The 16,271-nt window shown below is 49.9% G+C and overlaps 1 protein-coding gene and 1 pseudogene across 1 annotated transcript in view; one reads left to right on the top strand and one right to left on the bottom strand.

Annotated features, from left to right (window-relative positions):
• Positions 1-13,890: 13,890 nt before the first annotated feature.
• Positions 13,891-16,271, bottom strand: part of LOC142198678 (vomeronasal type-2 receptor 26-like) — a 96,279-nt gene continuing 93,898 nt past the window's right edge. Inside the window, exon 9 of the mRNA XM_075269706.1 lies at positions 13,891-14,019. Coding sequence (XP_075125807.1) covers positions 13,891-14,019 — 129 coding nt within the window. The remainder of the gene's footprint in view (positions 14,020-16,271) is intronic.
• LOC142196972 (mas-related G-protein coupled receptor member X1-like) lies at positions 15,019-15,873 on the top strand (annotated as a pseudogene).

Genomic DNA, 16,271 nt, shown 5'->3' with positions numbered 1-16,271 from the left:
ACAGTGCATTGTCCCCTTTTATGGCCCCCACATAATACATTGTCCCCTTTTATGTCCCCCACAGTAAATTGTCCCCTTTTATGGCCCCCACAGTACATTGTTCCCTTTTATGGCCCCCACATAGTACGTTGTCCCCTTTTATGTCCCCCACCTAGTACTTTGTCCCCTTTTATGGCCCCCCACATAGTACATTGTCCCCTTTTATGGCCCCCACCTAGTACATTGCCCCCTTTTATGGCCCCCACATAGTACATTGCCCCCTTTTATGGCCCCCACATAGTACGTTGTCCCCTTTTATGTTCCCCACCTAGTACATTGTCCCTTTTATGGCCCCTACAGTCCGCTGTTACCTGTTGGATTATTCCAATAGGTGACGACAACATTCACTTACCCCCCCTCGCTCCTGTGTTTGGCTGCTTCAGCCTCCAAGGGGCGCTGTGCACTACATGTGGATGCTAAGCAATGTCAGGATAGATGTGATAAATGGATGCTGGCATAGAGGGCACCCCCTGGAGGCTGTAATAGAGTGGACTCAGATAGAAGAGGATATGGGCAGCTGCTATCTGCTGGAATAATCCAAATTAAAAAAATGAGAGGCCATATTGCCATCCTGATCTCCAGGACCCCATGGGTTGCCTTATGTCTAAACACAGCCATGTCTGTAGGAGAGACAGAGAGGGAGCAGAGAGACTGCAGAAAGGTAGTAACAGCTTTAGTGGTTTCCCCAAGAGCTGAACGCAGAATGAAGCTGGGCTAAGGCCATTATCAGAGAGACAACCGCCTGGTGCAGAGGGGATAAAGCAGGAATGTAGAGCCCGAGCCGCCATTGTGGTTTCCATTATATTATTATCTTAATATTTCTTCCATTTTGTCAATGGATGAATTGTGGATCTGATTTTATAATCTGCTCTTATGTATTTGAGTAGGACAAGGCTGCACCAAACTAAACTCCAGTCCCCCCGTCCAACCTACCTAGAACTATACTTATATATAACAAAGCCAAGCTCACAGTTATGGATGTGGAAGGGTTAAAAACATAAAGCCAACCATTATAAGGCCATAGACATATATTAGGGACAGGATCTGACTGTTATAGATTCTGTAGCTCAGTCAGAAATAGCGCCCCCCACTGGTGATCCTGTAACTGCACGAGAGCCCTATCAGGATTTACCGCATTGCTGGAGATTTCTGGGTGAGCATCCAAACAAAACTCCAAACCTGCCTAGCTTTATTTGTATAGCTGAACCTGCAGAATTCACAGCGAAACCTTTAACCATTTCATCACCTGGTCCATGAGCGGACACACGGTCGGTGTTGTTTGACACTTGCGGCTTTGAAGGCAATAAAGTTTTTCCATTCTTTTATTGAAATACTTTTTGCAAGACTTGGCCCCTGGCCATTGCAGTCATAAAATACAGAACAAGTTGTAGCACCTCGCTGTGGATAGTGACAGTGCGCCCTGCAAGGTATATCCTATGGTGATGGAGCCGTCAAACACTTTACTTGTCCCCCTATGGGCCTTTTAAGTAGAACTCGGGCAACCTCACCAGATTTGTCTTGAGAAAATCTCACAAGACGTTCTGTTTGTGTCAGGCTGTAGGCTCTATTGGTATAACATGTTCGTCTTGCCGGTCCTTGTACATCTGCTCACCATTGTCCTCATCAGGCCACTCCTGGCTTCTGACTTCATATATCCCAGGGTCAAAGCACCATGGCATTGGCATGCCCCATGTGACTACTGAAGCCCATCCACAGGCCTCAGTGGTGACCCTGGGGAGCGAGTCCTCAACCAGAGGCCGGAAGAGGCAGGAGAGGCGAGGCAAGGTGAGTATAAGTGTTTATTATTAGAGATGAGCGAACACTAAAATGTTCGAGGTTCGAAATTCGATTCGAACAGCCGCTCACTGTTCGTGTGTTCGAACGGGTTTCGAACCCCATTATAGTCTATGGGGAACAGATACTCGTTAAGGGGGAAACCCAAATCCGTGTCTGGAGGGTCACCAAGTCCACTATGACACCCCAGGAAATGATGCCAACACCTCTGGAATGACACTGGGACAGCAGGGGAAGCATGTCTGGGGGCATCTAACACACCAAAGACCCTCTATTACCCCAACATCACAGCCTAACAACTACACACTTTACACACTCAATACCACCTCTCTGACAGTAGGAAAACACCTTGAAACATGTGTATTTGGCACTTGCAGTGAGGAGAGCTTGTCACCAGCAGTGAATTTGGCCCTTGTAGTAAGTTGAGGTTGACATTTGTTTTGAAAATCAGGGTGGATTGAGCCTCTAACCAGCAGAGTTTGGGCAAATTCATGGTGGAGGGAGCCTCTAAAAACCCCAGTTTGGACCAATTCATGATGGAGGGAGCCTCTAAAAACCCCAGTTTGGACCAATTCATGATGGAGGGAGCCTCTAAACAGCCCAGTTTGGGCAAATTCATGGTGGAGGGAGCCTCTAAACAGCCCAGTTTGGACCAATTCATGGTAAAGGGAGCCTCTAAAAACCCCAGTTTGGACCAATTCATGGTGGAGGGAGCCTCTAACCAGCCCAGATTGGACCAATTCATGGTGGAGGGAGCCTCTAGAAAACCCAGTTTGGACCAATTCATGATGGAGGGAGCCTCTAAAACCCCCCAGTTTGGACCAATTCATGGTGGAGGGAGCCTCTAAAAACCCCAGTTTGGACCAATTCATGGTGGAGGGAGCCTCTAAACAGCCCAGTTTGGGCAAATTCATGGTGGAGGGAGCCTCTAAACAGCCCAGTTTGGACCAATTCATGGTAAAGGGAGCCTCTAAAAACCCCAGTTTGGACCAATTCATGGTGGAGGGAGCCTCTAAAAACCCCAGTTTGGACCAATTCATGGTGGAGGGAGCCTCTAACCAGCCCAGATTGGACCAATTCATGGTGGAGGGAGCCTCTAGAAAACCCAGTTTGGACCAATTCATGATGGAGGGAGCCTCTAAAACCCCCAGTTTGGACCAATTCATGATGGAGGGAGCCTCTAAACAGCCCAGTTTGGGCAAATTCATGGTGGAGGGAGCCTCTAAAACCCCCAGTTTGGACCAATTCATGATGGAGGGAGCCTCTAAACAGCCCAGTTTGGGCAAATTCATGGTGGAGGGAGCCTCTAAAAACCCCAGTTTGGACCAATTCATGATGGAGGGAGCCTCTAAAAACCCCAGTTTGGACCAATTCATGATGGAGGGAGCCTCTAAACAGCCCAGTTTGGGCAAATTCATGGTGGAGGGAGCCTCTAAACAGCCCAGTTTGGACCAATTCATGGTAAAGGGAGCCTCTAAAAACCCCAGTTTGGACCAATTCATGGTGGAGGGAGCCTCTAACCAGCCCAGATTGGACCAATTCATGGTGGAGGGAGCCTCTAGAAAACCCAGTTTGGACCAATTCATGATGGAGGGAGCCTCTAAAAACCCCCAGTTTGGACCAATTCATGGTGGAGGGAGCCTCTAAAAACCCCAGTTTGGACCAATTCATGGTGGAGGGAGCCTCTAAACAGCCCAGTTTGGGCAAATTCATGGTGGAGGGAGCCTCTAAACAGCCCAGTTTGGACCAATTCATGGTAAAGGGAGCCTCTAAAAACCCCAGTTTGGACCAATTCATGGTGGAGGGAGCCTCTAAAAACCCCAGTTTGGACCAATTCATGGTGGAGGGAGCCTCTAGAAAACCCAGTTTGGACCAATTCATGATGGAGGGAGCCTCTAAAACCCCCAGTTTGGACCAATTCATGATGGAGGGAGCCTCTAAACAGCCCAGTTTGGGCAAATTCATGGTGGAGGGAGCCTCTAAAACCCCCAGTTTGGACCAATTCATGATGGAGGGAGCCTCTAAACAGCCCAGTTTGGGCAAATTCATGGTGGAGGGAGCCTCTAAAAACCCCAGTTTGGACCAATTCATGGTGGAGGGAGCCTCTAAACAGCCCAGTTTGGACCAATTCATGGTGGAGGGAGCCTCTAAACAGCCCAGTTTGGGCAAATTCATGGTGGAGGGAGCCTCTAAACAGCCCAGTTTGGGCAAATTCATGGTGGAGGGAGCCTCTAAAAACCCCAGTTTGGACCAATTCATGGTGGAGGGAGCCTCTAACCAGCCCAGTTTGGACCAATTCATGGTGGAGGGAGCCTCTAAAAAACCCAGTTTGGACCAATTCATGGTGGAGGGAGCCTCTAACCAGCCCAGTTTGGGCAAATTCATGGTGGAGGGAGCCTCTAAAAAACCCAGTTTGGACCAATTCATGGTGGAGGGAGCCTCTAACCAGCCCAGTTTGGACCAATTCATGGTGGAGGGAGCCTCTAGAAAACCCAGTTTGGACCAATTCATGGTGGAGGGAGCCTCTAACCAGCCCAGTTTGGACCAATTCATGATGGAGGGAGCCTCTAAACAGCCCAGTTTGGGCAAATTCATGGTGGAGGGAGCCTCTAAACAGCCCAGTTTGGGCAAATTCATGGTGGAGGGAGCCTCTAAACAGCCCAGTTTGGACCAATTCATGGTGGAGGGAGCCTCTAAAAACCCCAGTTTGGACCAATTCATGGTGGAGGGAGCCTCTAAAAACCCCAGTTTGGACCAATTCATGGTGGAGGGAGCCTCTAAAAACCCCAGTTTGGGCAAATTCATGGTGGAGGGAGCCTCTAAAAACCCCCAGTTTGGACCAATTCATGGTGGAGGGAGCCTCTAAAAACCCCAGTTTGGACCAATTCATGGTGGAGGGAGCCTCTAAACAGCTCAGTTTGGGCAAATTCATGGTGGAGGGAGCCTCTAAACAGCCCAGTTTGGGCAAATTCATGGTGGAGGGAGCCTCTAAAAACCCCAGTTTGGACCAATTCATGGTGGAGGGAGCCTCTAAAAACCCCAGTTTGGACCAATTCATGGTGGAGGGAGCCTCTAAACAGCCCAGTTTGGACCAATTCATGGTGGAGGGAGCCTCTAAAAACCCCAGTTTGGACCAATTCATGGTGGAGGGAGCCTCTAAACAGCCCAGTTTGGGCAAATTCATGGTGGAGGGAGCCTCTAACCAGCCCAGTTTGGACCAATTCATGGTGGAGGGAGCCTCTAAAAACCCCAGTTTGGACCAATTCATGGTGGAGGGAGCCTCTAAACAGCCCAGTTTGGACCAATTCATGGTGGAGGGAGCCTCTAAAAACCCCAGTTTGGACCAATTCATGGTGGAGGGAGCCGCTAAACAGCCCAGTTTGGACCAATTCATGGTGGAGGGAGCCTCTAACCAGCAGAGTTGGTGGAAATCAGGGTGGAGGGAGCCTCTAACCAGCAGAGTTGTGGGAAAGCAGGGTGGAGGGAGCCTCTAACCAGCAGAGTTGTGGGAAAGCAGGGTGGAGGGAGCCTCTAACCAGCAGAGTTGTGGGAAAGCAGGGTGGAGGGAGCCTCTAACCAGCAGAGTTGGTGGAAATCAGGGTGGAGGGAGCCTCTAACCAGCAGAGTTGTGGGAAATCAGGGTGGAGGGAGCCTAGTATTAGCAGAATTGTGCAACGCTTATGGTGGATAAGTATGAGGATGCGGAGGAATTGGAGAGGTTGAGTACAGACATGGAGTTTCATGTTGGGGTGCTTTACACAGGTGGGCACAAAAATGAAGGCTCTATCCAGTGGTGGTTCATTTTTATCAAAGTGAGCCGGTCGGCACTCTCAGCTGACAGACGGGTGCGCTTGTCAGTGATGATGCCACCGGCTGCACTGAACACCCTCTCAGATAGGACGCTGGCGGCAGGACAGGACAGCACCTCCAAGGCATATAGGGCAAGTTCAAGCCACAGGTCCAACTTCGACACCCAATACGTGTAGGGTGCAGAGGGGTCGGAGAGGACAGGGCTGTGGTCGGAAAGGTATTCCCGCAACATGCGCCTATACTTCTCACGCCTGGTGACACTAGGACCCTCCGTGGCGGCACTTTGGCGAGGGGGTGCCATCAAGGTGTCCCAGACCTTAGACAGTGTGCCCCTCGTTTGTGTGGACCGGTGAGAACTTGGTCGCCTACTGGAGGAACTGCCCTCCCTGCCGCCAACGTCACATGCTGGAAACATCTCCATCATATTCTGCACCAATTGCCTGTGGCAAGCATTGATGCGATTGGCCCTCCCCTCTACCGGAATAAAAGACGAGATGTTGTTTTTATACCGGGGGTCAAGGATAGCAAAGATCCAGTACTGGTTGTCCTCCATGATTTTGACAATACGCTTGTCGGTTGTAAAGCACCCCAACATGAACTCAGCCATGTCTGCCACAGTGTTAGTTGGCATGACTCCTCTGGCCCCACCGGAAAGTTCAATCTCCATTTCCTCCTCATCCTCCATGTCTACCCATCCGCGCTGCAACAATGGGACGATTCGAAGTTGCCCGGAAGCCTCCTGTATCACCATCACATCATCGGACAACTCTTCTTCCTCCTCCTCCTCCTCCATTAAACGCAGTGAAGCGGACAGATGTGTGGACCTACTCTCCAGCTGTGACGGATCGGATGCTATCCCTAACTCCTCTGTGTGATCTGAGTTATCCCTGATGTCAATCAGGGATTCTCTCAGAACACACAAGAGCGGGATTGTAAGGCTCACCATCGCATCCTCAGAGCTCACCCTCCTTGTGGACTCCTCAAAGACCCGTAGGATGTCACAAAGGTCTCTCATCCATGGCCACTCATGGATGTGAAACTGAGGCAGCTGACTTTGTGGCACCCTAGGGTTTTGTAGCTGGTATTCCATCAAAGGTCTCTGCTGCTCAACCACTCTATTCAACATCTGAAACGTTGAGTTCCAGCGTGTGGGGACGTCGCACAAAAGCCGGTGTTGTGGCACATGCAGGCATTGCTGGAGAGATTTTAAGCTAGCAGCGGCTACTGTCGAGTTGCGAAAGTGGGCGCACATGCGCCGCACTTTCACCAGTAGCTCTGGAACATTGGGGTAGCTCTTTAGGAAACGTTGCACCACTAGGTTGAAGACGTGGGCCAGGCATGGAACATGTTGGAGTCCGGCAAGCTCCAGAGCTGCTACCAGGTTCCGGCCGTTATCACAAACGACCATGCCTGGGCCCAGGTGCAGCGGCTCAAACCATATTGCCGTCTCATCGAGGAGGGCATCCCTCACCTCGGAGGCAGTGTGCTGTCTGTCCCCCAAGCTGATCAGCTTCAGCACAGCCTGCTGACGTCTACCAACGCCAGTGCTGCAACGTTTCCAACTCGTAGCTGGGGTCAATCTAACAGCGGAGGAGGAGGCGGTGGCGGAGGAGGAGGCGGTAGAGGAGGAGGAGGAGGGGGGTGTTCTTCTCGTGTCCCTGCCAGGAATGTTAGGCGGGGAGACGAGGTACACCGGGCCAGTTTGGGAAGCAGTCCCAGCCTCAACTACATTCACCCAGTGTGCCGTCAGTGAAATGTAGCGTCCCTGTCCGCATGCACTTGTCCACGCGTCGGTGGTCAAGTGGACCTTTGTGCAAAGCGCGGAACTAAGGGCCCGCCTGATGTTGAGTGACACGTGCTGGTGCAAGGCGGGGACGGCACACCGGGAGAAGTAGTGACGGCTAGGGACGGCATAGCGAGGTGCCGCAGTTGCCATCAGGTCCAGGAAGGCGGGAGTTTCAACAAGCCGGAACGCCAACATCTCCTGGGCCAGCAGTTTAGCGATGTTGGCGTTCAAGGCTTGCGCGTGTGGGTGGTTAGCAGTGTATTTCTGCCGCCGCTCCAATGTCTGAGAGATGGTGGGTTGTTGTAAAGAAACGCCTGATGGTGCCTTTGATGGTGCAGGAGAAGGAGATAAGACAGGACCAGGGGAGGATGAGGTAGAAGTCAACAAAGTGGCGGAGGCAGATGAAGTGGTGTCCTGGCTCGTCCTCTGGAGTGCATCGCCAGCACAGTCAGCAGTGGCAGTGGCAGAGGCAGAGGCAGTGGCAGAGGCAGTGGCAGTGGCGTGAACGGCAGGCGGCCTTTGTCCTGCCGTTGCTGCCTGCCACTGATTCCAGTGCTTGGATTCCAAATGACGGCGCATTGAAGTGGTGGACAGGTTGCTCTTCTCAGAGCCCCTAATCAATTTCGAGAGGCAAATTGTGCAGACAACACTATATCTGTCCTCGGCGCATTCCTTGAAAAAACTCCACACCTTCGAGAAACGTGCCCTCGAGGTGGGAGTTTTTCGGGGCTGGGTACGAACTGGAACATCTTGGGAGATTCTGGGTGTGGCCTGGCTTCGCCTAAGCTGCTGACCTCTGCCTCTGCCTCTAGCTACCCTTTTTGGTGCTGCACCTGCCTCAACATCCACACTACTTTCCCCGCTTGACATCCCCCCTGTCCAGGTCGGGTCAGTGTCCTCATCATCCACCACTTCCTCTTCCAACTCCTGTCTCATCTCCTCCTCCCGCACAATGCGCCGGTCAACTGGATGCCCTGACGGCAACTGCGTCACATCATCGTCGATGAGGGTGGGTTGCTGGTCATCCACCACCAAATCGAACGGAGATGGAGGAGACTCTAGTGTTTGAGCATCTGGACACAGATGCTCCTCTGTTAGGTTCGTGGAATCGTGACGTGGAGGGGCAGGTTGAGGGACAATGAAAGGAGCGGAGAACAGCTCTGGGGAGCAGGGACAGTTGGGGTTATTGTTCTGTGAAGCTTGGGAATTTTGGGAGGAAGGAGGACAAGACTGTTGGGTAATAGGAGGAGAGGAGGCAGAGTCTGACTGGCTGCTGGACAATGTGCTGTAAGCGTTCTCTGACAGCCATTGCAAGATCTGTTCCTGGTTCTCGGGCCTACTAAGGTTTGTACCCTGCAGTTTAGTTAATGTGGCAAGCAACCCTGGCACTGTGGAGTGGCGCAATGCTTGCTGCCCCACAGGAGTAGGCACGGGACGCCCTGTGGCTTCACTGCTACCTTGCTCCCCAGAACCATTCCCCCGACCTCGCCCACGGCCTCGTCCACGTCCCTTTCCGGGAGCCTTGCGCATTTTGAATTCCCAGTTAGAAATTGGCACTATATACCAGTAGCAAAAATTGTGGGTGCACGTAACCCCAATATATTCTTTGAATTCCCAGTCAGACAATGGCACTATATACCAGTAGCAAGAAATGAGGGTATTTATAACCCCAATATATTCTTTGAATTCCCAGTCAGACAATGGCACTATATACCAGTAGCAAGAAATGAGGGTATTTGTAACCCCAATATATTCTTTGAATTCCCAGTCAGACAATGGCACTATATACCAGTAGCAAAAATTGTGGGTGCACGTAACCCCAATATATTCTTTGAATTACCAGTCAGAAACTGGCACTATATGGCAGTAGCAAGAAATGAGGGTATTTGTAACCCCAATATATTCTTTGAATTCCCAGTCAGACAATGGCACCAGGGGCGTAAGTACCGTGGTAGCAGCAGTAGCAGCTGCCACAGAGCCCGGGCCATTAGGGGGCCCGGTGACAGCCGCTACCGCTGCGGTTTTTTTCAATAGGCAGTTACGGGCCCTATTCACTTGCCGATCCTGGCTGGGCTGGGATCGGCAAGTGACACCGCGGGCCCCACAGAGGCTATCATTATACTCGGGGGTCTTTGCAGACCCCCGAGTATAATGACCGGCGGATCTGGAGAGGTAATAAACATAAAAAACTGTTACTTACCTCTCCGCGATCCTGCCAGGCCTCCGTCCTACTGCTGTCTGACGTCTCTGACGTCACATGAACCCGGCATGCTTCCCGGGTCATGTGACGTCCGACGTCATTAACGAAGGACGCGAGAGGAGGACAGTACAGCACAGGAGCCGGGGAACAGGTAAGAAGCAACAGTGGTTTTTTTTTTAATGTTTTTATTCCCAATTTAGTCTCCGATTATTATACTCTGGGGTCTGAAAAGACCCCAGAGTATAATAATTGTTTATGGGTGTACACAGAGGGACACTATTGGGGTTAACACTGTGTGCAGGGGACACTATAGGGGTTAATACTGTGTGTGCAGGGGACACTATAGGGGTTAACACTGTGTGTGCAGGGGACACTATAGGGGTTAATACTGTGTGTGCAGGGGACACTATTGGGGTTAATACTGTGTGTGCAGGGGACACTATTGGGGTTAATACTGTGTGTGCAGGGGACACTATTGGGGTTAATACTGTGTGTGCAGGGGACACTATTGGGGTTAATACTGTGTGTGCAGGGGACACTATAGGGGTTAATACTGTGTGCAGGGGCAAGTAAGTAAGGGACATAATAGAGTGCGGAGGAGGGGGTCAGTCGAGGTCTTCGGCGTCAGTTGGGATGGGGGGGGGCCTCATGTCAAAAGTTCGCCACGGGGCCCCGCCATTCCTAGTTACGCCACTGAATGGCACTATATACCAGTAGCAAAAATTGTGGGTGCACGTAACCCCAATATATTCTTTGAATTCCCAGTCAGACAATGACACTATATGGCAGTAGCAAGAAATGAGGGTATTTATAACCCCAATATATTCTTTGAATTCCCAGTGAGACAATGGCACTATATGGCAGTAGCAAAAATAGTGGGTGTATATAGCCCCAATTCTATTGCTAGGGGACTTGCAGGGTATTTCTGGGGTGAAGGTGGGGGGGCACACCGTTGGAACGGGTATCGGGGGTATATATCGGGTATACGGGAATACACTGTCAGTGTATTCCATTCAGGATCCTGGGAAAGCTGGGTTGCGGCGATTGAGCCCGTCAGTGTCACGTTACACTGACAAGCTTCTCCCTGGAATTTAGCTCTTATAAGAGCTGTTGGTTGTCTTCTCCTTCCTATCCTAGCCTGTCCCTGCCTACCCAGAATCTAAGCCCTAGCTAGCTGGACGGAAACCTCCGTCCTCGGTGAATTGCAAGCTCAGAATGACGCGAACCTGGGCGGCGCTGTTCTTTTAAATTAGAGGTCACATGTTTTCGGCAGCCAATGGGTTTTGCCTACTTTTTTCAACGTCACCGGTGTCGTAGTTCCTGTCCCACCTCCCCTGCGCTGTTATTGGAGCAAAAAAGGCGCCAGGGAAGGTGGGAGGGGAATCGAGTAATGGCGCACTTTACCACGCGGTGTTCGATTCGATTCGAACATGCCGAACAGCCTAATATCCGATCGAACATGAGTTCGATAGAACACTGTTCGCTCATCTCTATTTATTATATTTACTCACCTCCCCCAGCCTCCACTTATTTTACTATGGGTTCTGAAGGGACCCCAGTATATAATAATGTTTTGTGGGTGACAAACACATATAGACTCCATCTACGATTCTTCCCTTTGGATTACTACGAAGTGGAACCCAATATGTAGGGAATTCCCCAGGGAAGTGAAGACAAGATCAACAGACGCACAATCGGCAGTCAGGATTGGGATTTACATGTAATTGATTTGGCTTGTATATAGGGTTGAGCGATCGTGTTCGGAAAAGATCGGATTCCAATCGGTTATCGAGAAAATTTCATGATCGCGATCGGAATTCCGAACACGATCTTTTTAGGTGGGATCGAGATCGGTACTATTACCCACAATGCTTTGCTTAGCCTTCTCACTGAGTATATAGTGTATACTCAGTGTGAAGGCTCCGCTGCTGTTCCATAGGAATGAATGGAAGCAGCTGGCACACAGCCTTAACCCCCTGCGCGCCGGCTGCCTCCATTCATTCTAATGGGAGACTAAACTAACATCTCTAGTAGCTACTTACCTCTAGAGATGGCTGCTCCGGTGTCCAGTGTTCTTCTTTGCCTCGCTGCCGCTCCACGCTGCTCTTCTCGCCTCGTTGCCGCCGCCTCCCAGGTTAGTGTTTAAAGAGCTAGGAAGGTGGGGCTTGTGGCTTAGGAGAGTGTGGGCGGGTACAGGGCGGGGATATGTGACGTCTCCCCTCCCATTACCCACCCACACTCTCCTAACCTGGGAGGCAGGGGGCAGCGGGGCGAGAAGAACAGCATGGAGCGGCAGTGAGGCGAAGAAGAACACCGGGCACCGGAGCAGCCATCTCTGCAGGTAAGTGGACACCAGGGGGGACTAAGTAGCCAGTGGATTAAAAAAAAATCCTCTGGCTACTTTAGTGATTCACTACACAGCGTGGAGTCTAACAATTAAAGCATTACATTGTTAGATTCCATGCTGTATAGTGAATAGGATTGCTTTTAAAATCTGATCTCCGATTAATAAAAAAAATCCCATTGACTTGCATTGGGATCGGAATTGGGATCGAGATCGGGTTCGAATGAAAAATGATCGGATATCGGATTTTAAAATCGATCCTGAAAAGTCAAGATCGGCTCAACCCTACTTGTATAACATTCCAGGGGCTTGGACGGGTGACACTATGCTCCAGAAAGCATCACTTACCTTCTTCTAAGGTCTGAGACATTTAAGGAGACCCTTAGGGCTAGTTAACACGGAGCACAGGACCATAAATTTTGGTCCTGATTTTGATATGGGAAGCCACGTCAGAATAGTACCAATATGCGCCAGCTGCGGCTTCCGACAGTCGTGGCTTCCTGCTCCGGAGTAGGCTCAAGTGGATGGGCCTAGTCCAGAGGGTGCTGTCGTGAAGCGGACGCCAGGGCTGAATCTGCCTGAAGAAAGGGCAGCTAGCTTTTTTTTTCCATGAGCCAGAACATACCGCTCACGGAAAAAAGGAAGCTAGCAGTCTACATTGACTCTATTGTGAGGGGGCGGATTCTGAGTTGGATTCGACGTCAAAATCCGTCCCCTCTTGCCCCATGTGAACGAGCCCTTATAGCTATCTTTGGTTGATAGTAAGTGATCTTCAGTGGTCTAGTGGCCAATTTGCAAACTTTTATGGCAACTTTTGTGTGCCTGAAGTTGTGTGCTGCTTGAATCCTTGTCCATATATACAGTATATATATATCTTATACTATGTTTTTTCTGCTCAGATCCAGGTCTAGTTTAAATATCACATTAGGCACCAAAATTACCTGCACTTGTTGCTAAGGCATGGTGGGGGCTAGAGAGAAAATTCCCACTGCACTGGAGTCATTGGAGCAGAGACTATTCACAGATGCCAAGGAGGTGGGGAAAAGTCCTCTGTAAATACCTGGCATCCCTTTCCTCACCCATGGCCTTACATTAATGCCGGGGCTAGTGATGCCATGTAGCAGACTACAGGGTCGCTCCACCCAATATTGGATACACCCCTGGTGAAACTGTGGGGCTATAGTACACCCCTGTGTAAAGGCGTCCATCAGGTGAGTGTACTATGTGTATGGGGGGCACTGGGGTGTTTTTCAGTACAATATTGTCCTCTATATCACTTTGGGTCGGGGTCTCTCTACACCGATGTCTTGTGTAGTGAGTAGGGTTGAGCGTTCAGGATCGGAAAAGATCGGATTCGAGTAAATTGCACGATCGCAATCAGAATTCCGATCCTGATCTTTTCTGGCGGGATCGAGGTCAGAGGTTATCTCAAGATCGGCTCAACCCTATTCATGTATAGATCATGAATAGGGTTGAGCGATCGGGATCGGGAAAGATCGGATCCTGGTCAGCGATCGAGCAAATTTCACGGTCGGGATCGACTGGAAAATGATCAAAAATCCTGAAATCTCAAGATTGGCTCAACCCTAGTAGTGAGGGTTGGGTGTTTGCAGAGGAAAACAGATTCACACCCGCCATGTGTCTCCCCACCGCTCTCCACATCACATAAGCTTGGCTCACCCTATACTCTTCATGGGAGTTTTATTGGCTTCATTTCAGCCCCACCCAAAAACCGGACTATAAAGCAGCCGGATAAGGAAGGAGTAACACAGGACACCAACTGAACAAAGGCCTTGACAGGCTGCCAGTCACACCATCCCCCACCCGTCCACACAAGCTGGCACGTGTCTGCACCCTCACGTCCAGTCATCACCCTGGGCAGGGGTCACTCTTCATGGACTGACCCCAGTGAAGCTTTTACACTGTCTGTCTCATCGATAACACAAAGGTTTCTTGTGTGAATACGCCCAGGAATGTACTAATAAACTCTGGTAGGGTTTGGAGTGGCTGCCAGCCAAGTATAACTATACTGCCATCCCTAGAGCCCTGTCACATCACACACCGCGGCAGTGGCGATCCTGAGCCAGTGGTAAGTGCAGATCTGATATCCTAGACATATAAGACATTCGTATATTAGGATAGATCAGATGTGGTAGGAAATCATTAGATTACACCAAGGGAACTTCTGCACCAGCCAACATGGACATCTGGGCTCGGCTCCTTGGATTGGGTTCCTCTATATCAGCTATACATAGTATGGATGGATCTCCTGGTCACCTGTAGAGATGGCTACAAGGCAGAATAGACTGGATGAATGTTGTGTATAATATATCTATAGATCCTAGCCGACCTCCTCACATTGGTCTTCTGTGTCCAGATTTCTAGAAGTATTTTATTCTGGGCTTAGCACTTTTTGCACACCTGAGCCTCCATGTTTGGGACAGATCCTTGTTCTAACCCTTACAGAAATCCTTAGACCCTTAGTTGTCATCTCTTCTCCCCATCCTGCAATCCTATCTCAACTTTTGAGATGTTTGGAGATGTCCTGGAATGATCTCCAAGTGCACAATGATGGATGTAATGACTGTCCCTCCACTGAAGGCCTCTATGGCTCTAAGACTGGACAGGTGGCAGATCATTGAACATAATGGGCTACCAAAGTGGTTTGGTTTGGGGTCACCTCTAAAAATGTTATTCCCAGCAGACTCCTGGTCTTCACCCCTTAACCCCCTATATGGGGATGTGTTGTTTACTGCTGGGAGTTCAGTCTGCCTCCTCCTGAGATGGTCCAAGTTTAATAGGAACTGACCACTGGGAAGACAAACAATGTCTGGCTGGTTCTACACCATGTCAGAAGACAAAGTGGTCCTACAACAGTGCGTGAGCAATGGCCACTCCAGATTGGACTTGTATGTACTTGTGTGGGGATGTAGACAATGCTGATCAGTTGGGGCCCGGGATCCCATCTTGCTGCTGTTGTTTTAGGATTATCCGTGCTTCTGACACTTCTTGTCTCTTCCAGTCTTCTGGTAACTGCATAAAACAATGTCCCTTAACGTCTTGGTCAACAATATGAACCCTCCAGCCATAGTCTTCTTCCCAGACCCCTCGCTGTTCTCCATTTGCTTGATGACTGTTCTCATCTGCCTGGTGGGTCTGGTTGGTAATGGGATCATCTTATATCTATTCTGTGGCCGTATCAAGTCAACGGTCTATATCCTGAATTTGGCTGTGGCGAATTTCATCTTCGTCCTTGGTTGCTCCATGGTGTCGGTGTACTTCTTGTGCTTCTTTAATATAGTGGCCACCTCACAGCAGAGTGATCTCATATTCGCTGGGTTTGGCAAGTTCCTGAACAGTTTTGGATTCCATTCGAGCTTCTCCTTTCTGGCCACACTCAGCATTGAGCGATGCCTCTCTGTCTGCTTTCCAATGTGGTACAAATATGGTCGCCCCGACCACTTGTCAGCAGTTTTGTGTGGGATTATATGGCTTGTCTCAGTCCTGGTAACACTTTTCGAAAGGTTCCTCATCGCTGAGCACCAGTCAACTGTCTACATAGTCATTGTCACTCTGGCCATGCTTGGTGCCAGCGCAGTCCTTCTCATAGAGATCAGAAAGAACTCGGTGCCATGTTGTCCAATTAAACAGCACATAGTTGTGGTCTTCACAGTCATCACCTATGTCATCTCTCTGGCTCCAGCCATCATGGTGAGACTCGTGTGATTCTTCCCCGTCATCCCAAGAAGGAGGATGAAGATTCTCAGCACCATTGTGACTTTCTAGTGTCCTGCCATCAATTCGAAGGACAATCCCTACATCTACATCATTGTGGGGAGCAGAAAGAAGAGCGACCACACAGGTCACTACAGAGAAGAGGAAGGACGGGCTGAGGAATGACTTGTTGGAGACAAAGCAAAGTGAGGACAATCCTGAGTATAATACAGGATAAGTAATGTATATACACAGTGACTGCACCAGCAGAATAGTGAGCGCAGCTCTGGAGTATAATACAGGATAAGTAATGTAATGTATGTACACAGTGACTGCACCAGCAGAATAGTGAGCGCAGCTCTGGAGTATAATACAGGATAAGTAATGTAACGTATGTACACAGTGACTGCACCAGCAGAATAGTGAGCGCAGCTCTGGAGTATAATACAGGATAAGTAATGTAACGTATGTACACAGTGACTGCACCAGCAGAATAGTGAGCGCAGCTCTGGAGTATAATACAGGATAAGTAATGTAACGTATGTACACAGTGACTGCACCAGCAGAATAGTGAGCGCAGCTCT

Source organism: Leptodactylus fuscus, chromosome 3, assembly GCF_031893055.1.
Source record: "Leptodactylus fuscus isolate aLepFus1 chromosome 3, aLepFus1.hap2, whole genome shotgun sequence".
NCBI lineage: Eukaryota > Metazoa > Chordata > Amphibia > Anura > Leptodactylidae > Leptodactylus > Leptodactylus fuscus.
This window is presented reverse-complemented; position numbering and strand designations above follow the sequence as displayed.